This window comes from Juglans regia, chromosome 2, assembly GCF_001411555.2.
Source record: "Juglans regia cultivar Chandler chromosome 2, Walnut 2.0, whole genome shotgun sequence".
Taxonomy (NCBI): domain Eukaryota; kingdom Viridiplantae; phylum Streptophyta; class Magnoliopsida; order Fagales; family Juglandaceae; genus Juglans; species Juglans regia.
Window position 1 is genome coordinate 34,110,615 of NC_049902.1, and position 23,404 is coordinate 34,134,018.

Sequence of the window (23,404 nt, forward strand, 5' to 3'; positions counted from 1 at the left end):
CAAGATTGTTTGACACCACTGCTGGTGGACATTCACGAACACCCATTGTCCTTGAACCCTGGCATTTGGATAGGTTAGGGGGATGGATGTATCTGACCGGAACAACGCCACATTTAATGAGACAGAAACGGGCACTCCACGATAGGGAGTCATGTCGCATTTAATGCATCTAGGGGCTCGGCATGCCACGACGTGCCTTTTGGGGTGTTAGTGACAGCCGCAATCAGGTTTGATGAGTTTGTTGCACAACAGAGAGTTGATAGGGACATCCGAGCCTAGTACGAAGTGACACACCCACTACCTCCACCTTGGGGATCGTCCCGGCAAGGTATAAATGCCTCATCCCTTAGCCAGGGGAGGGTTTAGACTCTTTCACACTTTAGCTCATCATTCTCTCTAATTAAATAATTCTCTCTTTCACTTGTTTTGCCAGTCTCTTCCAATAACTGACTTAGGCATTGGAGCCTTCATTCTCTATGCCAATAGGATCCATATCGAGCTCAGCAGCGTGAAGTTGCTCAGGTTGTAAAACACAACATCAATAGCATGCATACTCCTCATTCAACAAAGATAGTGGGAATGAAAAACTTTGACGACTATTTCAATCCAATCTCATTTAGTGCATCATTCCTGGCGTGCTATGACTCACACCAGTCTCTTTCTCTTTCTCATTGTTTCCAAAACCACCTTCATGGCTACCATTTTCTTGGGCATAGACAATGAGATAGAACAAGCTTATTTGCTCTATTTCTTTATTTTTCCCTTTTTATAACTGCTGTAAATTTTTTTTCGAAGTATTTGTTGGGATTTGACTCTCTCATTTTGAATTATGACCTTGTTATTTGACAAAGTATTATCTAGATGGAAAGAGCACGTGGTAATCTTTGTTTTGTATTTTGAAATTCTCATCAATCCACTTTTAATATATAGAAATGAAAAATTTCAAACCTCTCTTATATAATTATATTTATTAAACTCAGGTCATTCAATTTTTTTTTTCTTCGTTAAAGGAAAGGTGAGGGCGACCAGCGTAGCAGGGCGACCAGCGTAGCAACTCTCTTTGGACATGACCATAGAAGCCCATTTCCACTATAAAATGTTCGGTTTGAATCATAGCTACTGCCTCGAGAACGAGCTTGTCTCCACATCACCCCCAAAATATTCAGCTAGTCCAAAGCCCATCTCATAGCCCAAACGTCAGGTTTTGCTATTACAAATGGTTTCAATTTACGTCCGAACTCGAACTCCTGACCTCAAAGGCCATGAAATACCAACTTATACCAACTAAGCAACTTAGGTCATTCAATTTTGAAATTATTCAAAAAACAAAACTCTCTAATTTTCCAAGTTTGAAATTAATATATATTTTTATCTAAAAATATAATAATATAACTAAAACTCTTTTACAATTATTTTATAATATATCTCATGATCAATTAATATAATGGTGTTATTTCACCAACAATAATATTTTGGTTAAAAAATATTATATTCCATTTCATATAAAATTATAAAATAAGTATAGAATAGTTGTAATATTTTCCTTAAAAAATTTGCCGAATGAAATATTGTAAGTTGCGTTTGGTTGTAAGACTCAGCTGAACTTAGTCTAATTTTAAATTGAGTCTAATATCCAAATACTCAACTCTCAAATTACTAAACTCATCTCAACTCAAAACCTTATTACACGTGAAATCTATAACTTTTTTCAACTCAACACATCTTTATACGTGGGATCTAAAATTTTTTTCAACTTTTCATAAAAGTACTAAAATTCATTTTAACATCTAAATATATTTTAAATTTAGTTTAGATAAATCTTATATAATTTTTTCTACTACTCAACTTATTACTATTTATAAAAAATTGAGTTTAGTCAAACTCTACTCTGTTAACATCCAAATGCAATCTTAAAAAGCTTAAGAGAGAAGTACGAATGGATTTGGATCCGAATCCGATTCGCCCCACCCAAAATGTTTTGGTGTCATTGGGCACCATCGACACGTTTACCAAATGCACTGCCACGACCCACGCTTTCTTCATTCTCTCTCTTCCTGTCCAAGTTCCCGTTTCCTTTCCGGCTCTCCTTTCCTCTCTTCCTCTCACTCCAAGTTCCCATTTTCAAGCAGCTATGGCGGAAGAGTTCTCGCTTGACGATCCAACTCAGCTACTCGAAGCAGCTTCAGATTTTGCACTGTACCCCGGTACGTAGTCTTCTTTATACATCGGTTTTTTTCCTCTTTCTTTTGTTTTGTTTTTATATTATTATTATTTTATTTATTCTGTTCTATTCTTCTTCCAATTAAACAATCCATTAAATTTCTGCTAATTTCAGGCCCTCAAACCGAAGCTTCAGCGAAGGACTTCCTGGACCGCTTCCCTCTTCCAGTATTAATAAAGTAACAGCCTCCTTCAAATGTTTTCATTTATATGTACATGTGCTTCTGAAAAAGAATGTACTGTTTATTGTATTCGAACACCTCCTCTTAGGATATAGCTTTCAACTATATGCAATGTACAGATGAATTTTTGTTTAGTAATTGTTTAATTGAGAATGCCTCTTGTTCATAGTCACGAAGTCACGTTCCCTTGCTCCATCGGTTTTGTTCGTTTTTGCAAAACATAGTTACCTATAATCCGACTCCAATGATGTATGATAGCACCTTAGAGCATTAGCATTGGATTGACTATCCTATTCTTCAAATTTTGACTAATATGTAACTTTTTCACCTTTAGCTAATCATTCAAAACTTGAAGTCTACATTGGATTAGTCATCACACTCTCTATAATAATAAAATATTATTATTTTTTATTATTTATATTTTTTTATTAATTTATATTTTATTTTCATAATCTTTAATAACCTCTAAAAAATTATATTCATTTTTATTTTCACAATCTAACAATCTATAATATAATAATCTCATATATATATAGATAGTAAAATCTCATATGAATAAAAATATCATATCTATAATATAATAATCTTAAAAAATACTTTTAGACTTGCTATAGTTTTTTTCATATTTGAAAAGAAGAATGAATTTACTGTAGCTTATAGTTTGGATGAAAACAATTTAGCTAATTCAATGTGTAGCAAATATGGATATGTTTGCTAAATTTGAAAATGAAAAGGCATTTGGCTAATCCAATGCCAATGCTCTTAGTTGCGCCTATTAGGTTTTTCATTGTTTCAAAAGAGCTGTTAAGTGTAGTTCTCTTCTCTTTGTCAGAAAGGTTTTTTTTTTTAAAATAATTTTGGTTACGATCTCGTGTGTTTTCATCTGCAGTGCATTGCAAACCAAAGGAGATGTGCCTGGTTTGGAGAATGCTTTGGTTGCTTGTCTGGAAAGGATATTCAAAACAAAATATGGCGCCTCTCTCATCCCGCATTATATGGTTCGTTTGTTTCTTTTAGTAGACTGATTGCATTCCTGTTACTCGTAATGAAACTTGCTTCTTCTTTAATAATAATATTATAGGGTGATTGGTTTATGTTTGATTAGCATTTAACTACTTTTTTTTCTCCTTCTTCAGCCTTTTGTACAGGTTGGTCTAAAGGCTGATTCCCAACTAGTGAGGTCTTTAGCATGTAAGACGGTATGTACGCCCATTTCATATGCATATTTGACTGGATTTATTTGATGATGTGTGAAAAAAGTTAATGCTTGCAATGTTGTAAATTTGCCATTTATGTTTGTGGGAGCGAATTATTTTCTTGTTTTGTCAGATGCACATTTTAATGACTCAATGCATGACTGTTTTAAATCACATATCTACCTTACAGTTTCTTCTATGTAGAGCAATCTCTTTATCCCTCCTTTGTGGCTGTTATTGTATCAGCTTGCACTTTTAGTCTTTTAAATCACGGCAATGATGTTGCTTGAAAGTTGAGTTTCCTCATGGACTCTGGCCCAGATGGCTAAGAGACCATTGGTTGGCGATGGAAGCATGACCCCCCCATCACCCCGACACCCACCCTCCATATCGTGGGTCTTCCTTATATGAGCCAAGGGGTACCTCTTGTCAACAAAGATGGGTAGATGTGCTCACCCTTTCCATATTTTTTTTTTCTTGCCCATTTCATCTTTGTACCCACTTTGCTAGTTCTTGTCGATGCTTGTTTTTTGTGTTATTGGATTTATGAGCTGATACGGTGCGTTTTGGGTAAAGATGTTATGGGCTCGAATTTGGGCCTGGGCAGTGGACTGGAGTCTGAAGATGCAGACAAGGCTCAGCCCAAACCTAATTCCGGATCCATGCCCAACCAACCGAAAGCTCTGGTGTGGAGGAAGAAGCCGCTGCTCGAGGCGGACCCAGAGGTGGGTGGGTCAGGGCCTCTGACGTCGGCGAAGCCTCAGACGGTGTCGACGCAGGCTCTCGTAGCTTCGATGGAAGTTATACCGCCTGTAGCAGAAGCTGTTAAGCACGGAGGGGCAAAACTAGATAGTTCTGCCGTAAGAGCTGAATCAAATGACTCGGATCCTACACAGACTCAGTCGAAGGTAGTAGAGAAGGAGATCCCGAAGTCAAACGTGAGGAGTAAAGTCGTCTCTCTCGGGAGCAAAGGCAAGACAGTCTCGGCTCAAGACCGAGACTTTGTTTCGGAGCCGATATCAGCTCAAACTCCCCCACTATTGGCACAGACTATGCCGATAGGCACATTGGAAATTTCGGAGGAGCTTCAGATGGTCCACCTTGTCCTAGATAGGGAGGCAGGGGAAATTGTGGAGGATGGTGAGGGACAGTGCGAGGCTTCTGAGCGACAAAATGAGCTGGAAGGTCTGAAAGAGCTGAGGGGTAATTGTTTAGAAGAGCTGGAAGAGCAAGCTAGGATGGTTTTGGTGCCAGAACTCGAAGTAGCTGTTTATGAGGAAGAGATGAACAGTTCATCTCCATTACAAATGACTCCTCTTCAGATTGTGTCGGAGGAAACCTCAGATTGGGTCTTTAAACAAGTGGAGAAAATTCAAAGCTGTGTGGGTCTTTTTTATGAGGGGTAAGAAGATCAACTGAGGGCACTTTTAGTTGCTATTGAAGCTGGTCGGTCCACGGCAGAGCAGTCTTCTATGAAAAAGAAGCGGGAGTTGAGAAGATTACATTGTTCCATTAATTACGACAATAAGGAGGGTACCTCAGGGAGGAATCGATTTAAGGGGAGGGATGCCATATCTGTTAATGAAGCCTAAAATTATGTCGTGGAATGTAAGGGGGCTCAATAACGTCAACAAACGCCTTCGCATCAGGTCTATTATTCATAGCTGGAAGATTGATGTTGTTTGTCTTCAAGAAACAAAATTAGTGAATGTGGACAGAAATGTTATTAGTAGCTTGTGGAGAGGTTCTTTTGTAGGCTGGTCCTATCTAGCCTATTCAGGTGCTTCTGGTGGAGTCTTAGTCATGTGGGATAGTAGAGTTGTCAAGATGGTAGAAGAGTGTATTGGTAATTACTTGGTGGCATGTGTTTTAAGGAACGTGGAAGATGGGTGGTCGTGGGCATTAGCAAGTGTTTATGGTCCTATTAGGGATCGGGATAGGATCATGATGTGGGATGAAGTCTCAGGGTTATACTCTATGTGGGATCTTCCTTGGTGTATTTGTGGGGATTTCAACATTGTGCGTTTCCCAAGTGAAAGGGCGGGTCTTTCTTCAATAACTGCAGCAATGGAGGCTTTCTCTCAATTGATTTTCGACTTGGAATTGCTGGATTTGCCGTTGGTGGGGGGTGAACATACGTGGTCCAACTCTAGAGGCAGCTCAAGACTAGACAGATTTTTAGTTTCATCGTCGTGGGAAGCTCATTATCCGAAGTTGTGCCAAAAGCGGTTCCCTAGGATAGGATCTGATCACTTCCCTATTATTCTTGAGTGTGGGGGTATTCATGAGGGCAAACGGCACTTTAAATTCGAGAATATGTGGCTAGAAGTGGAGGGCTTCGTCGATATGGTAAAAAATTGGTGGCTGTTGTACCAGTTTGTGGGGACTCCTAGCTTTGTTTTGGCTTGTAAACTTAAAGCTTTAAAAGCTGATTTGAAGACTTGGAACAAGGAGGTTTTTGGGAATGTTGAGCAGCAGAAAAAAACCCTTTGGGATGAGCTCCAATCCTTGGAAGCTGATGGGGATAGTGAGGAGAGTTTGACTAGGTTGAATGAAGTAAAAATAGAACTTGAGAGGGTTCTTTTGAGGGAAGAAATATCATGGAGGCAAAAGTCGAGAATTCTTTGGCTCAAAGAGGGGGATAAGTGTACTAGTTTCTTCCACAAAATGGCTAATTCTCATAGACGTAACAACGCTATCGAGATGCTAAAAGCTGAAAATAATCTCCTTACATCACCGGCTGAGATCCAAGAGCATGCTGTGCAGTATTTTAGTTCCCTCTTTAGTGAGACGGAAGATTGGAGACCTAAGATAGATGGATTGAACTTTGCAGTGGTGGATGCTTCTTCAAAAAGCTGGCTGGAAAGGCCGTTCGAAGAGATTGAGGTGCATCAGGTGGTGTGTGGAATGCGGAGAGACAAAGCTCCCGGGCCGGATGGCTTTACTATGGCATTTTTTCAGGAATGTTGGGACTTTGTGCGGGAGGATGTGATGAAAGTTTTTCATGAATTCTATGAGTTTCAGAAGTTTGAGAAGAGTTTGAATGCCACTTTTATTGCATTAATTCCAAAAAAAGTGGGTGCTTCGGAGTTGAAGGAGTTTCGCCCGATTAGCTTGGTAAGTAGTGTCTATAAGATTATTTCAAAGGTGTTAGCAAATAGAATGAGCAAAGTGATGGGGAAGATCATTTCCAATTCTCAAAACGCTTTTGTTAAAGGACGACAAATTATAGATTCGGTGTTGATTGCAAATGAATGTGTAGATAGCCGCATACGGGAAGGAGGAGCTCCGGGGGTCCTTTGTAAGTTGGACATGGAAAAAGCATATGATCATGTAAATTGGAATTTTCTTTTGTATATGCTTAGAAGATGCGGTTTTGGTGATAAGTGGTGTGGCTGGATAAGTCACTGTATTTCAACAGTTCGCTTTTCTATTCTTGTTAATGGACAGCCTTGTGGGTATTTTCCGAGTTCTAGAGGTTTGAGGCAGGGGGATCCCTTATCTCCCTTCTTGTTTGACATTGTTATGGAAGCTTTGAGTCGAATGGTGGAGGCAGTGGTAGGAGAAGGATTTATTTCGGGATTTTCAGTGGGAACCAATCCTAGTGGCCCCTCTACTATATCACACTTGCTCTTCGCTGATGATACTCTCATTTTTTGTGAGGCTGTTGGGGAACAAATTCAAATTTTGAGGGCTGTCCTGCTATGTTTTCAAGCCATCTCGAGATTAAAAGTGAACTTTAAGTAAATCGGAATTGGTACCGGTGGGAGAGGTTCATAATATTCATCACTTGGCTGAATTTCTGGGGTGTAAAGTTACTTTGCTGCCCATAAAATACTTGGGATTACCGTTAGGGGCATCTTTTAAGGCCAAACATATTTGGGATGGAGTGATCGAGAAGATAGAGAGGAAGTTGGCAGCTTGGAAAAGGATTTACTTATCTAAAGGGGGTAGGATTACTCTTATTAAGAGTACTCTCTCTAATATGCCAACTTACTTCCTTTCTTTATTCCCTTTACCTGTTGGTGTGGCCAATCGTATTGAAAAATTATATAGAGATTTCCTTTGGGGAGGCTTGGGAGAGGAGATCAAAACTCCCTTAGTAAGCTGGAAAAAAATCTGCCGTCCGATTGCTGATGGAGGTCTGGGTATTCATAGTCTTTGTAGCTTCAATAAGGCGTTGTTGGGGAAGTGGCTATGGAGATATCATGGGGAAGAGGAAGCATTGTGGAGGGGGGTGATTGATCGCAAGTATGGTAGTGATTGGGGAGGATGGTGTACCATGGAGAGTAGGGATTCGTATGGAGTGAGTTTATGGAAGTTTATTAGAAAAGGTTGGGGTCGCTTCCTAAAACAAGTTAACTTCTCGGTTGGTGATGGCTCAAAAATCAGATTTTGGTCTGATGTTTGGTGTGGGGATATTGAATTATTTCGAGCATTTCCGGCTGTTTTCAGGTTGGCAACTAATAAGCAAGCTTCAGTTTCCGACGTGATGGTATATTCCAATGAAGTGGTGCTTTGGGATGTAGGCTTCTCCAGATCTGTCCAGGATTGGGAAGTAGAAGAGGTTACTGATTTTTTTAGACAGTTGTATTCAGTGGTGTTAAAAAGACAGAGCAGGGACCAACTTTGTTGGAATCAAACAGCCTCCAAGAAGTTTTCAGTTCGGTCTTATTATAAAGTGATACTTAATCAGCACCATATTGGCTTTCCTTGGAAGAGGATTTGGAAGGCTCATGTTCCGTCAAAGGTGGCTTTTTTTGTATGGACAGCAGCAATAGGGAATATTCAGACTATTGACAACTTGAGGAAGCGTGGAATGATTGTTGTGGATTGGTGCTTTATGTGCAAGAAAGAAGCGGAATCAGCAAACCACCTTCTACTTCATTGTGAAATGGCTAAAGTGCTATGGGATGGTGTGTTTGGAAAGGTTGGGCTGTGCTGGGTTATGCCAGAAGCAGTGATGGATTTCCTAACATGCTGGACTAACTTTCAAATGCATACTTGTCCCCAAGTGGCAGCTGCCTGGAAAATGCTGCCTTTGTGTATTATGTGGTGTATTTGGTGGGAGAGAAATGAGCGGTGTTTTAATGATCGGGAACGCAATAGAGATGCATTTTGGAAGTTTTTTATAAGTACTCTAATTAGCTGGTTCTCTGCTATTGTACTGAAGGGAGGGGATGTAAACGCGTTCTTGTCTTCGTTTTTCTAAGTTCTAGAATGTATTAGGTGTTTCTTGTGTATACTCCCTGTGTACTCGGGCTATGCCTATTACATTGTTATTAATAAAGCTATTACTTATAAAAAAAAATGAAATATAGTAGTACATGGGGTGGATGGAGCTCCAAAGGGTTGGGGAGAGTTAACTCGGTGCCTCAGATATAAGGTGGGAGATGGATTGAGATAAAGTTTTGGTTTGGTGTATGGTGCGGAGATTATTCCCTTAAAGGAGTTGTTTTAGAACCATTCAACATTACGAGGGTTAAAGAGGCATTGGTGGCAGGACAATCTACAAATTTCTATGGGAAGTGGATTTTATTCAAGCAACACAAGATTGGGAGGTGGACACCTTTACCACATTTTATGCTCGATTGTATTTTCTTAGATTGATATATGGTGTTAAAGACAAGATGCATTGAGCCATATTTAAGTGAGGGATGTTTGAGGTTAAACCATTTTATGAGATGTTAGTCCCCCACGACGATATTATTTTCCCATTGAAGACCGTTTTGGAGAAGTAAGGCACCTTTGAGAGTGACTTTCTTTGTTTGGATGGCTGCACTAAGGACACTAAGGATGATCCTTTGAATAAATTAAGGAATATACATGCTGTGGTGATGACATGTTGTTGGATGCGCAAGACGAATAAGGAATTGGTCGATCATCTTTTACTTCACCATGGGTAGCTAGCACTTTATGGCAAGCTTTTCTCTAATTTTTTGGAGAGATGGGACAAGGTGTGTAGACCAATCTCGTCAGGAGGTTTGAGTATAAAAAATTTGAGAAGTTTTAATCGGGCTTTACTTGGGATATGGTTATGAAAGTATAACATAGAATCAGACGCCTTATGGAAGCAAGTGGTTGATCGCAAATATGGGAGCTTGTGGGGCGGATGGTGTACTGAAGAGGTAAATGGGGCTAATGGTGTGGGGGTTTGGAAGTACATTCGACGTGGATGGGGGGAATTTTATAGCCATGCTAGAGTAGTGTTTTGGGGGGGAGGGGTCCTGAATAAAGTTTTGGAGGGACATATGGTGCGAGAATGAGGCCCTTAAGGATTCCTTTCCAACTATTTTCTGTGTGGCTTGTAATCAAGATGCTTCAGTAGCGGACTTTATGCTTCGATCAGGGGACTAAGTGCAGTGGAATGTCACTTTTAGTAGCGCAAGATTGGGAAGTAGACAGCTATGAGGCTTTTTTCAGCCTATTATATTCTGTGAAGCTGAACAGTTAGCAAGCTGATAGGTTGTGGTGGACTCTTGCGGGTAAGGTCATTTTTTCGGTCTGATCTTTCTACAAGTCCCTTTTACATCTAGCAAATATTCGTTTTCCATAGAGGAAAATCTGGAGGAATAAGGCACCTCCTAAAACGATTTTCTTTACTTGGACAACAGCGTTGGGGAAGATTCTGACTATTGATAATTTGCGGAAGCGACAGGTAGTTATCCTCGATTGATGTTGTATGTGTCAGAGATCCGGTGAGATAGTAGAACACCTCTTGTTACATTGTGGTTCGAAGTGTTTAGCCAAGTAGAGTTATATTTTGTAATGCCTGCAACGGTGGTTGATCTACTGGCTAGTTGGACGCTTCCGAGAGGAGTCCCACAAATCAAAGCCGTATGGAAGATGATTCCAACTTGTATTATGTGGTGCTTATGGCAAGAGTGGAATGATCGGACTTTTGAAAACAAGGAGCGGACACTAGAGGAACTTCGCACTCATTTTTTTCGTACTTTATTTCTATGGGCCATAGTTTTAGATTTTAATGGCCTAAATTTTCATGACTTTCTAGTTTCCAATATTGTGACCTAGATATGTCTTATCTCTTGTATACCATCTTATGTACTTGGACTTTTCCTATCTTTATTAATAACATTATCGTTTACTTATTAAAAAAAAAAATTTGGGCTAGTTTGGGTGTGCCTATATACTGGTAGATCTGTTAGCATGCTGTAAAGGGCACTTTGTTGTTCATCATAGTCAGACCCCATAGAAAATAACCCCAATCGGTTTGTTGTGGTGGATATGGAGAGTAATAAATGACCGAAGTTTTGAAGACAATATAAGGAATGTTGGTGCTTGGGGATCCAATATGGGGCAGCCTTCTTATTTCCTATTTCACTTTACCATTGGATGAGACCCACCTATGTTTCTCTAGCTTTAGCTTCCACGAATTTCTTCATCTCTTTACTTCTACTGTCATTTAATTTTAAATTGTAATCAATCTGCAGGTTAGTTGCTTTTTCGAGCATTCTGATGAAATTATTCCTTCTCCTGCACGAATAATAATTGACAACAATTTATATCCTCTTTTGCTGGATTGCCTTCTTTATGGGTAAGAAATACTGCTTTTTGCGATTGAGGTGCACACTAAATGTTGAATATTTTATCCTATCTGTCTTTGTTATCTTCGGTGCTGGTCCTTGCTGAGGTAATTTTTATCATGTTATTACATTTTCACTTGTTCCTGATCCATCACTCTTTCATTTTTTTTTAATTTGTGTTTTGTGTAGCCTAGATATCACAAGGATAGAATTGCTAATGCACAAGGACAAAATCAAGGGAGATAGTTCCTAAGGGAAAGAAAAGACTAGTTGAAACAAAGCAACAAAAACCCCTAGAATACAGAAATGAAAGAATACTAAAATTCTTGGCTGTCTACATATAATTCCTCTGTAAATAGGGCCTTATCTCAGAGCTACTTTTATGGCGTGTAAAGTAAACTAGCTGTTCAAAAGTCTCCTTCACTTTCTATGTCTTATTATTGGCTGTCTGTATGTAACTAAAACATGCTTAAGTTGAATTTTTGTTTTTCTTTTAGAATTTGTTGTTGGATATAGATAAAGTTGACATGAATTTCTTGTGTTATGTAGTAACGAACAAGTCGCAACAGCATCAATGGATGCAATTAAGAAATTAGCTGGCTTGCCTGGAGGCATGGTAGGAACAAAGCTATTATTGGTTGCTTTACGAGGTCAAATTTCTTCACATGCTGCATTACTATTGTAATCTTCCATACTCTTGATTTCCATTTGTTATCCAAATTCCATGTAGGATATCATCTTCCCATCTAATAACAATGAAGCTACGCATCTTGGAAATTTAGGAGGCCAATCTTCATCACTGGTATGCTCGTTATAATTTGTGATTTAGATATAGGTATAGGGTTTACCGTTTACTTATATATAAAAAAAGATATAGTTATAGGGTTTTAGGCAGCATAAAGTTTCCTAATGTCAAGCGAATCTTTTGATAAATTCCCTTTATTTCTGGATATAAGTTTAGAAATATTGTGAGCTCCCCTTGCCGCCCAAGGTTTTGATAATATCTTCCTCGGACTGTTTTGTTATTGACTGCAGTATGAGCAGATTTACATTCTCTTAATTTGAGGCTACGATTTTCTCCTTTATTAAAATATATTTTACTTATCAAAAAAAAATTTGAGGCTATGATTTGTGAACCAATGAGAGATGATGGTTTAGTGGGAACATTTTGATTTGAGTCTGCTATCATATATAATATTGGATTACATGTGGCAAGAAATGCCACGAAAGTGTGTTAAGTTCTGGTATTTAACTGCGCACTTCTCACATCAGCTACTTAAGTTTAGTTTACATCAGGTGCCATTTCCTGAATATGTAAATGTCAATTATGCTGTCCATGGTCGTGGGTACTGTCTCTGAATCATGATTATTTGCTTAATGCCTTTTATTTTTCACTCTCACTCTATAACTACTTTCCAGGGACGGGTTCGAGTTTTGGCTTTAATTGTGAAGTTATTCTCTGTCTCCGATTCTGTGGCTTCGGTTATTTACAATTCAAATCTACTTAGTTTATTTGAGGTGGAAATCAACGATACAAATGACGCCCTCGTAACATTGAGTGTTTTGGAGCTGTTGTACGAGGTTGGCCGTTGGTTATCATTTCATATAATCTCTCTCTCTTTCTGCACTTGTTGAATTTTTCGGGGATATTTTCTTGTAGACTATTGAATGGAAATATCATGTCTTAATTTTAGAAATATTGATGCTGAATTGCAATGACTATGATTCTATGCAATTTCTCATCCAAGGCTGTGATGGATTTGAACTCAAAATATATTAAGATGAGAGATTATCAAATTTGGCTCTATTGTCCTATATGCATTATTTAGGAAATCAGGTTGAAAATAGTAATAATTTAACGTGCATGCTTGTGGCCAATTGTGTCATACAACACGTGCAAGCAATTTCTGCTGCCAACTTTCATTTCATTGCAATATTTGATAACTCAACGCAATATTTGAATTTCATTGCAATATGCCAACTTTCATTGCAATATTTGAATTTTTCAGGGATATTTTCTTGTAGACTATTGAATGGAAATATCATGTCTTAATTTTAGAAATATTGATGCTGAATTGCAATGACTATGATTCTATGCAATTTCTCATCCCAGGCTGTGATGGATATGAATATATTAAGATGAGAAAGATTATCAAATTTGGCTCTATTGTCCTACATGCATTATTTAGGAAATCAGGTTGAAAATAGTAATAATTTAACGTGCATGCATGTGGCCAATTGTGTCGTACAACACGTGCAAGCAATTTCTGCTGCCTACTTATAAAAAAAAAAAGCAATATTTGATAACTCAAAAAATTTGTATTTCCCTTGGTCAAAATTTCATTACGTTTCTATTGGAGTTGTTCTTCTTGAAGAGTCTCATTCTGGAATTTTAATAATCGATTATTTTTGGTTTCAAGTGCCATTACAACTGAATTTTATGTTATGTTCATTATGTGTTACATAAGATGTTACTTACAAAAAAAAAATTACATAATTAAACACTAAGGTGGTGATTCCTTGTAAATATTAATCTCTAACTGATTTTCTTTCAAATCTTGAATTAATGGTTATCTCTGGTCCTTGATTTGTTACCTTACGCATTTTGGCGTGTTCTTTTTATATGTGCCCAATGGATGAAGTTGGCAGACATCCAGCATGGAACAGAGTTCCTGTCAAAGACTGCCCTTCTTCACTCTCTTAGTTCTATCATCAGGTACACGATTAAGAGATTGGTCATTTATTGCAATAATTTTTATACCATTACATGCTTACACTTGAAAAAAAAATTCATGGTAGCAATGCATCAACGGAATCAATTTTAAGATCCAGAGCAATGATGATAAGTGGAAGGCTTCTCTCCAAGGAGAATATCTATATGTTCGTTGATGAATCCAGTAAGACTTCTTGGCATATTGAAACATGTCTCTGTGTGTGTTTTTTCCCTGAAAGATCCAACCTTTCTGTACGTGTGAAGAGGTGTGGAAAAACTATTATTTCTTTCTTGTCTCCTGAATATTAAATATAATGCAGCTTGGTTGCTTTGGATTGTCACTGTTTCCTATGATATATGCATTCTCTGTGTGCTGGAGCTTCTAAAACAGTAAAACAGTGAAAAAAGAGTTGATGGGCATTCTATCTTCAGTAACTAGTAGCACTTCTTTAAGCATTCTGGGCCTGCCTCTAAGTCTCCCTACTATGTTTTAGTGTGGTGCCATAACTTGCCATTGTAGTTTCTAATTCAATATAAGTCTGCCCCTTGAATGGAACATAATAACTTGCCATATAGGAGAAGAGTATCAAACCTACTTGAGTACTGGCCTTACACAGCCTACCATTTTCTTTTGCCTTTGATGCTCAACCAATCTATGCTTATGTTCCACATGTATGAATGCTTCACCCACATTCCAAGTGCAATGCCAATCACGGTGACGGTGTTAGACCACGTTGGCTATTGCTTTTAACTCGAACAACATTGATGATTTTACATGCTGTAGATTTTGCTATCTGGTTGATATGCGTGTTGGTTGCTTATGATGACATTATTCAGGCAGTTTGATTTATTTAATCCAGGCGCATGGGCTCTGGGACCTGTGAAACTGTTTCTTGGTTCAACTTCTATGATTCAGCGTTATATGGACCTTTTTGTGCCTTCTGGGCTTATATGTGGATAAGGCATCATGCACATCATGTTCATTTGACTGCTAAACATAAATTGTGAAGGATTTTGAAACTTTGATCTGTAACTTACTTCCAGTTGCGATTCTGGTGAATTTAAATATTAGAACAGTCAAATCACATAAGGCTCCTAGAGACATGAGATATTAGAACCTCCAGATTGGTGCAGCGTATTGTTTTTCCTTTGGTCTGGACACTGGTATAATGTTTATGTTTTGCTCATTTTTCCCCTCCTTGGGTCTGATGATTGCTATACTTAGTTTTGAGATAGCATATACCGATACCAGCAACTTTCATATTTTTAATGTGACAACAATACAAGAGTGGTATGATGGTGTGGATTTATTAACATTACTATAATAGTTTTTAAAGTTTTTGGTGTATTTGGAGTGAACGAAATGAGCGACTTTTTGAGGATCATGAACGTTCCTTGGAAGAGTTTTGTAGTTTTTTCTGGAAGACTTTGTTTTTGTGGGCCATTGCTTTAGATTTCAATGGTCTCAGCTTCCATGATTTCCTTGTAACTGTTTCTAGTTCCTAAATAGGTGTATGCCTCTGTATACTCCTAGTGTACTTGGGCTATGCCTATCTTTCTATCAATGAATTAACTTATTACCCATCAAAAAAAAGTTTTTAAAGTATGGATTGACCTAGCAAGCATTCCTATTTAGGGAATTTCACTGCATGCAAATACTTCTCTTTGTTGACCTGGCGTGGGCTTATTGACTTGAAGATTGGTCTGTTATTTTTTACATTGAAATACTTCACTGTCTAGAAACTGATTCCGAAGTGGTTTGCTATTGTGCTGAGTCTTCTTCTGAATTCAGGTGTTAAAACTGTGATATCAACCATTGATAAAATACTTGAGCCATCAGAAAGTCAAGATACAGATGAAACTGAATCTGCACTTGAAGCATTGGGTCACATAGGTTCATGTAAGTATGCCACTAAAACTGCTGTAGGCTAAGGTTTCTGTGTCATTCATGTATGATCTTATTTAATCCTTTTCTTTTCACTGAACATCCCCCTTTTTAGTAAAAAATGTGTTGCAGAAGCGTACAATGATTTATATCTCGATGGTATAATTCAGTGTATATTAGTTACCGTATCCATTTCTCATATGCCACAAACTCCATGTAGCAGATTTTATGTCATGTTCTTTTCTGTCTTTTTTTATTTATTGAATTCATCATATATTATTGACCATATCGGTTTTTCCTGCCAATGGTCTTTGGACCAAATTTCTCATTACTTAAGATACCATCATTATCGCTTGCACAAGAAGATGTCCAACCTGTAATCGTGGCCCAATTATAAGAGTGGAGCTAAATAACAGGTGGAGCATCACCTGTAGAAAAAAATAACGGGTGGAGCATAAAGTCATGAGTTCAATCTCATATCGCTACATGAATTGTATATACCTATAAAAGAAGACCATATTTGTTTCTCTCGGACAAATCTAACAAATAACATGATTTTCACTGTTCAATGTTAACTTTTTTTTTTGGTAAGTAAGAAGTTTTATTAATCCATGTAAAGAGGCAATGCCCATGTACACAGGAAGTACAAGAAAAAGCCTAGTTACAAACTACATGCTACGGAGAGTAGCATAAAAGTCATTAAAACTCACTCTATTCAATACAATAGAAGAAGCCCAAAGCAACAAAGTGTGATAGAAAATGGCCCTAAAACTATCCGGAGAGCGTTCCCTATTTTCAAAATATTGACCATTTCTTTCAATCTATGCTTATAATTAACATAGATTGAAGGAGAATTGTAGTGTCAGAATGTTGTTAGGGTGCAATACTTGCGTCCATGCATATAGATCATGGAACTATTGGAAAATGATATAAGAACAACTATACTACAATTTGTTTACAACTAACTATAAAAAAATTATTATTTTATTTACTTTGAACTGTTGCAAGTACTGAAATTTTGAATTAAAGTAGAAAATATTAGTATTTTAATATATAGTAGTAGTTAAGTTGTAATATAGTTGGTGGTGTATCATTGTCCTAAATTTATTAATCCTATCCAGTTGACACCACCGTCTTGGTAGAAGATGGTGTGGCTGAGACTGCATCTTTCCCATCCATTTGAATGCTGAAATCTTTAATCCTTTCTCAGACTGGTTGGGTTCCTCCAAATCAAGCATAGTAAAAACATGTGCGGTGAATAATTTATAGATGGCTCCTATTTGCTAATAAAGGCTGCAGTTCTGGCCTTTTCTAGTTGAAAGAAAGGAGGTTTGTATATTATGTATGCTGTATGATGTACATTGTTGATCTATTTCCTGAAAATCTAAACTTTTGGACAGATGGTTATTAAGGTGGTGTCATATTTTTGTGACTAGCATTTTTAGGCCTGCTTGTCAGGTGATGTGTTGGTTAAATACCTGAAGTTTTATTTTCAATGTTGGGAATGAAGGACATATCATCCTTCTTGCTTATGATATGTGAGAATTTTTAGCAACTTCTGTTGGTTCCAGTTTGCGTGTATTTTTTCCTAACACTTCATTCTTCCACTTTTTTTAATATTCTAACTAATAGCTACTTCTTTGTAACCCTTTTAGTGATCCAAGGAGCTGCATTAATACTCTCAAGTTCACCACCTGCTGCAAGACATGTTATTGATGCTGCTTTTGATCGGCAAGGACATGGAAAACAGCTGGTGAGCATGTAAATCCTTTCATGTTATCTTTGTGTTTGTTGGTTAGTTTTTTCCTCCATTTTTTATGTTACTTATGTTGCATTGATTTTTGGGTTCTGGCAATTGAAAATCCTAAGATAAGCGGGCTATGGGCAATTACAAAGATTCATGTAAATCTGTAGAAGTAGGAGTTGAGAGGAGTTACTGAAAAATGATTGGCTCCTGTATCTTGGTGAGACAAGAACAAGGCCGATAAAACATAGAAGGGAGATGGGTGAACTCAAAAAAAGTTTGTTTTGGTTGCAAGATAATGGCAAGACATAAAGGCTATATGATTTTCAATTGTTGAATCTAAATTTAGGTTGTGAGGAGCTTGGGCAGATATGATGTGTATCTAGCTCATCTAATCTTTTGGTATTTGGAATTTTGGTGGACCTTCACCACTCGACACTGAATAATATTTAACATTGACCACTTTGTCAGTATGTTAGTCATAGCTGCCATGTTTTACTTGGTACATAAAAGATGTTTTTGCCCCTTCCCCATGAACATTGTCTCTCCTTAAAATCCATGAGGTTGCTCTCTCTTTGAAACTTCTTTTTTGCACACCAATGTAAAATTGTGAGTTATATGGTCTCATCTTGAGGTTTACATCCTCCTGACAAGTAATAAAGAGCTGAAAAAAGACACGATGGATGTAGAATGTCAATTTTTTTCTGTATGTTTCAACTCAGAAACATATGCCAACTTTACAAGTCCCCTAGACGCGATAATAACCAAATCTGATGAGGCTTAAGGAAACCCAAATTCTCAAAAAATGTTCGACATGTGTGTTAAATGGTTAGGCAATCCACTTCTGGGAATAACCACATGTATATATTTGTGCTCATCAGAAAAGAAGGATATATTGAATAAAAAAGGTGAAGAAAAATAAAGTTTTTACACTGGAGTTAATACGTAGCTATCGAATTATCTAGTTGAAGTTTTGTCATGGAGCATAAAATGGGATATAACATCTATCCCCTGCATTGTGACTTCAAATGCTCTCAATTTGTGTTGTAAGAAATCCTATATTTAGAATTTTTGGGAAAGAATCCTGTACTTGCCGTATCCTGGGCATCTTTTATATGTCTGAAATATTATTAATTGGCAAACACAGTCTGCACTGCATGCTCTTGGAAACATAGTAGGAGAATCAAGACCAGATAATGCAGTTATACTGAATGGAGATGCAGAAGAAAGTTTGCGACGTTTAATCTATGAAACAGCATCCAAAAGTTCAAAGTTGACACCATCTGTAAGTAATTGCTTTTTTTTTTTTATCTTTTAATTTTTTTGGTCTGCTCATATCAATGCTATGGTTTTTTGGTTTTTTTTATTTGAAAGAGCACTGGTTGGTTTTGTGCCTTGAGATATTATAGAAAGAGAAGAAAGAAAAAAAAAACTCTTTAAACAAGTATACCAAGTTAAAGCATTTGGCAATCAAACTCATTATGGCAAGGGTGTTAATGGTGTGCCTGCAGTTTGGATTTTTCAAAATCTTTTGCAAGAATTTAACAAAATATTCTCCTTTTATGTTTGAGTACAGATTCTAATGTTTTTTTGTTGGGGGACCACCTTCATTGGAGTTCCTTTTCATTTTTCACTTGTCTGCTCTTTAAAACGTCCAGAAGTCTTACCAAGTTGGTGGTGCAATTTCCAGGGCCTTTTGTTATCAGTTCTTCAACAGGATTCAGAAATTCGTTTGGCGGTGAGAATTTCGTAGTCATGAGCTTTGTATTGTTTCCTTTTTTCTTTTGGTAGCCATAGATTTGAACTTTTACAGAGCTGATGTATAATGAGGTTTTCTTTTCACCTAATTTGTTCTGGTGACATTCAAGTATTAGGGCAAAGCAACTTATCAGACCTTTCCTTTCTTAAATCATTGTGATTTATGTGTCATTCGGTCTATTTGAATGAATGAGGGTTTATACCTATTTAATAAACCTATTTAATTATAGCAGTCAGTCTCCTCGTGTTGTTATATCTATGGTGCTTACTTTCCTCATGCTCTCTTTTGTATTGTGGATGAGGATGGAATGTAATGACATTAGGCGAACTGAATACAGAACAATTCCATGAATTATTATTGATGCACCATTTGCTGCCAAAAAGACAGAAAGTAACCCAGAAGAGAATTGATGTTGAACTTTGTTCCAATAGACTGACCCTTACATTTGAACTCCTGTATTTGTTGTTTGCAGTTTCTTGTGACCCTTAAAAAGAAATATGATATAAGCTTTTATATATTAATATTTTCAGGGTTATAGAGTTATAACTGGAATGGTGGCTCGGCCATGGTTCCTGATGGAAGTTTGCTCAAAGCAAGAGATAATAAATATAGTGATTGACGCAAATACTGGAGCCACACAAATGGGTTTGGTTTCTGGTCTCTATGTTTATTATCTTTGTTAAATGATCACATTTCCATGTTTATAAGGATTACATTGATCACATATCTCTTAATTACATTGAGAAACATAAATTACATAGAATGCATTTTACATTTAAAATAGTTGTTGATCTAGATAATATAGATTGTAATTACTAAGGTATTGATAAGCACTGAACTAGTTTTTTAAAAAGAGATGAGAATGACTGATTTAAGTCAAGAAGATGTATGACTTTTGGGTGAGACCATGCGAACACTTTTTTGTAAGAAAACTCATTTCAAGATTTTTTTTTTTTTATTGGCACCGGGTGTCTGAGAACAATCTCCCGACTAATCTCGGGGTTGTATAAGCCCTCGGTAAGGAGTTTCCTGCAAGTGCACCTCGGGTAATTCAAAGGGAAAATCCCTCAATCCGATGGCCCCTAGAGATTGTTTGCACCCAAGAGGATTCAAATCTTAGACCTTGGAAGGAGCAGCATCCCACCAGGACCAAGGTCTTTACCACTTGAGCCAACCCCTAGGAGTTTTCATATCAAGATCTTGTGACCAACAAGATAAGTTTTTCCATGAAATTATGATTCTGGATGTTACCACCGACAGTCTAATTGTCTGCAAAAAATGAGACCAACAATCCGAGTTTCATGTTAGTTATTCCTATTTCTGGAAGAGTTGTCTTAGGATTAGTAGTGGATTTAAGGTTTTGTTTAAATTGTTTTGTTGGTTTTTAAAGGCTATTCTGTTTGGACTACCTCAAGTGGTTGTGTTCTTCTGGATTTATATTGTTTTATATCTTTTCCTGCATGCGATTTTGTTTTCTAACTCTCACGTGAGATTAAAAAAGAAAGAAAAGAAGAAAAGAAAAGGCATAACTAAAATCTGTTCTGTAATAGTTTTCTCAAGTGTGGAATTGTGAAATGTAACTAACACTTATAATCTATAGTTGTTCCATTACTCAGATCCATCCAGAGAATGAGAACAAGTATTTATTCGAATCTTGCCTGCATAAATACATAAATCAGTTCTCCTACTTATAAATTAGGGAAAAATACACTTCGCGAACCAAACGACTAAAACCGACTCATTGCACCCTCCTACTACCAAACATTGTGCATCATTCATTGAGATTTAGGCCTCGTTTGGTTACTGAGATGAGATGAGATGAGAAATATGTGAGATAGTTTGTGAATAATAGTGAAATAGTTTGAGTTAAGATGTTTTATGGGGTTTTGGGAAATGAGAAAAAGTTAAATAAAAATATTATAAAATTAAAGTATTGTTAGAATATAATTTTTATTTTGGGATTTGAAAAAGTTGAATTGTTTTTTGTGTTTTGTTTGGAAGTTTGGGAAAGTTGTAATGATTAAATGAAAATGTTGAAAATTTGAAATTGAAAAGTTTTTGTATTTGAATATTGTTTGGATGTTGAGATGAGATGAGTTGAGACCATCTATGAAACCAAACGGGGCCTTAATCGTCAAGATTATGTTAGTTTGCCTATTTTCCACATTGTAACAGCTAACATTGGAGGAGGGTGCTATTTGACGGTGTTTGGCCTTCAGTAGTTTGGGATGCGGAAGTGTAGACATTTAATAATTGAAGGGTGTATAGTGTATTTTCCCCTTTCATTATTTGAAGTTCATCTATATTTTCCAATATCATCAAGTGTAATTATACTATTTCTGGTTTCTTTTCAACTTGTGCGGAAAAAAATCATCATTCATTTTAGAATCTTTGTTCCAGCTACGTTTTTTCCAGTTTTTATAAATCTAACTAATGGCACTTTCTCAGATATGGAAGCTAGATATAAATGCTGCCAGTCAATCCACAAGGCCTTAATGTCCTCTAGTAAACTTATCAACGATCCTGCTCTTGCTGGAATTGTGGCCAAGGTAAGAGTTATTCTTTTTAAATTGTGGGCCAATATTAAATTCATAAATCGTGCATGTTTTGGTTGGATTCCCTAACCCTCTGGGATTAGTAGTAACATAGTTACACCAAAATCTTACGTTTAGCGGTTGGCGCACACAAATACACAGTTTGTGTACAAGATCAGTCTAGATGTAACTATAATCATATGCTTTGTCCATGCTGCATTTACATCTCGATTGTATGGTTTAAATTGTTAAAAAAAAATGCTTGAAACGAAAATAATAATAATAATAATAAAGAAGCAACAAGCAAACATTAAAAAGCAAGTGGCGGAGGGCAACAACATCTTTAAGGAAATTGGGCTTTGCTTCCTTGTTGACATGTAGATTTTCCCCTTTATTTTTTCAGTTGCAGGAAGCGGTTAGAAGTGGACCATATCTCAATAGAAAGCATCGTGAAGCTCAACCTCTGGTTAGGACTGCTGATAGATTTTAGATTTGTATCAGATACTATGGAACTGATCCTTTCTTTCCCCTTTCTTTCCCTGAGCAGCTAATGTGAAACTGATCAAACAGTTAATTGGCTTGGACAATTATTATAGGACCTTGTAAATATACCTGAGACCCGAGACTTTTGTGGCTCTTGGTTGTCATCCATGGGGCTATAGTTTCATACTTGACCAAATAAAGGGAAGCTGTATAGCTTCATAGATCTATCTGCTTGAGACGAATTGCAAATGAAATTACCCAAATACTCCTGTAACGAAATGGAAATATCTATCAATTCACTCAACAAATTGGTTAGTAGTCAAGCATGTAATTAATTTGATAAATAATCAAATATATAAAATAAATAAAGTGCGTAACACCAATTTTGATTAAGAAGGAAAATCTTTTGAAGAACTCCTAAAGGTAAAAGCCTACAGGGTAGTCAAATTCAGAAAAATCAATCTTATTATTTGAAAATCAATTACAAGTAAATCACAGTTACAAAATTATAAAAATTTTGTAACTTGATTCTCTTACTTGATTAGACAAATGACTCATTTGTCTTCTATCGCAGTAGTAGTTAGAACTTTTGGTGATCTCCAAACTATTAACTTTCCTCTTGGAACTCTAGTGGTTGAACTCGATCATCTCAATTCCGGCACGGAGCATGCACGCATTCAACAAGATAAATAAAACATTAGATCTCAAATTTAAGTATCACTCTTTGTGAGAAATAATATGAAAATTTTTGAAGAAATTTTCTCATCAAAATATACACTGGAAAGTGATTTAGAAAATATACATATATGAATCTCTATAGATCCTAACCAATAGGATCTTTTAAATAAATAATCTGAAAATCAATTCTAATTTGCAGTAGGATTATGCTAACGAAACAAATTTGAAATATTTAACTCCTAGGGATTGGCTCAAGTGGTAAAGGCCTTGGGAGTATGCCCCCAGGTCCAAAGTCACATCCCCTTAGGTGCAAACAGTCTATAAAGACCACACTTCTTGGTAAAAAATTAACGATTGAACTAGTTCCGTATTGGAAAACTTCCGAAGGTCCGAATTGTTCACACCTTTTGCCATGTAATGATATCTTTAAAGTTACGTTTGACCCAAAATAATCCCGAATAAAGTT

The 23,404-nt window shown here is 36.9% G+C and overlaps 1 protein-coding gene across 2 annotated transcripts; it reads left to right on the forward strand.

Moving 5' to 3' along the window:
- Positions 1–2,005: 2,005 nt before the first annotated feature.
- Positions 2,006–22,502, forward strand: LOC109012887. Of its 2 annotated transcripts, none has more exons than XM_018994764.2 (17): positions 2,006–2,204; positions 2,336–2,399; positions 3,292–3,400; positions 3,539–3,601; positions 11,050–11,153; positions 11,692–11,758; positions 11,873–11,944; positions 12,562–12,723; positions 13,785–13,858; positions 13,942–14,039; positions 15,648–15,755; positions 17,396–17,493; positions 18,632–18,769; positions 19,175–19,222; positions 19,774–19,900; positions 21,692–21,792; positions 22,181–22,502. In XM_018994764.2, exons 1-17 carry the CDS (start codon positions 2,132–2,134, stop codon positions 22,265–22,267), a joined length of 1,593 nt encoding a protein of 530 aa, XP_018850309.1. In that variant the 5' UTR covers positions 2,006–2,131; the 3' UTR covers positions 22,268–22,502. The 2 variants fall into 2 exon arrangements, with proteins under 2 accessions (XP_018850309.1, XP_018850329.1); XM_018994784.2 differs by having other exon boundaries at positions 2,007–2,204; positions 19,774–19,888.
- Positions 22,503–23,404: the final 902 nt, after the last annotated feature.

Coding starts and splice junctions, on each gene's coding strand:
- LOC109012887 (XM_018994764.2), top strand. CDS start 2,132: ATGGCGGAAGAGTTCTCGCTTGACGATCCAACTCAGCTACTCGAAGCA. Junction 13,859..13,941: donor TCTCTTAGTTCTATCATCAG/GTACACGATTAA, acceptor AATTCATGGTAG/CAATGCATCAACGGAATCAA. Junction 19,223..19,773: donor ATTCAGAAATTCGTTTGGCG/GTGAGAATTTCG, acceptor TAATATTTTCAG/GGTTATAGAGTTATAACTGG.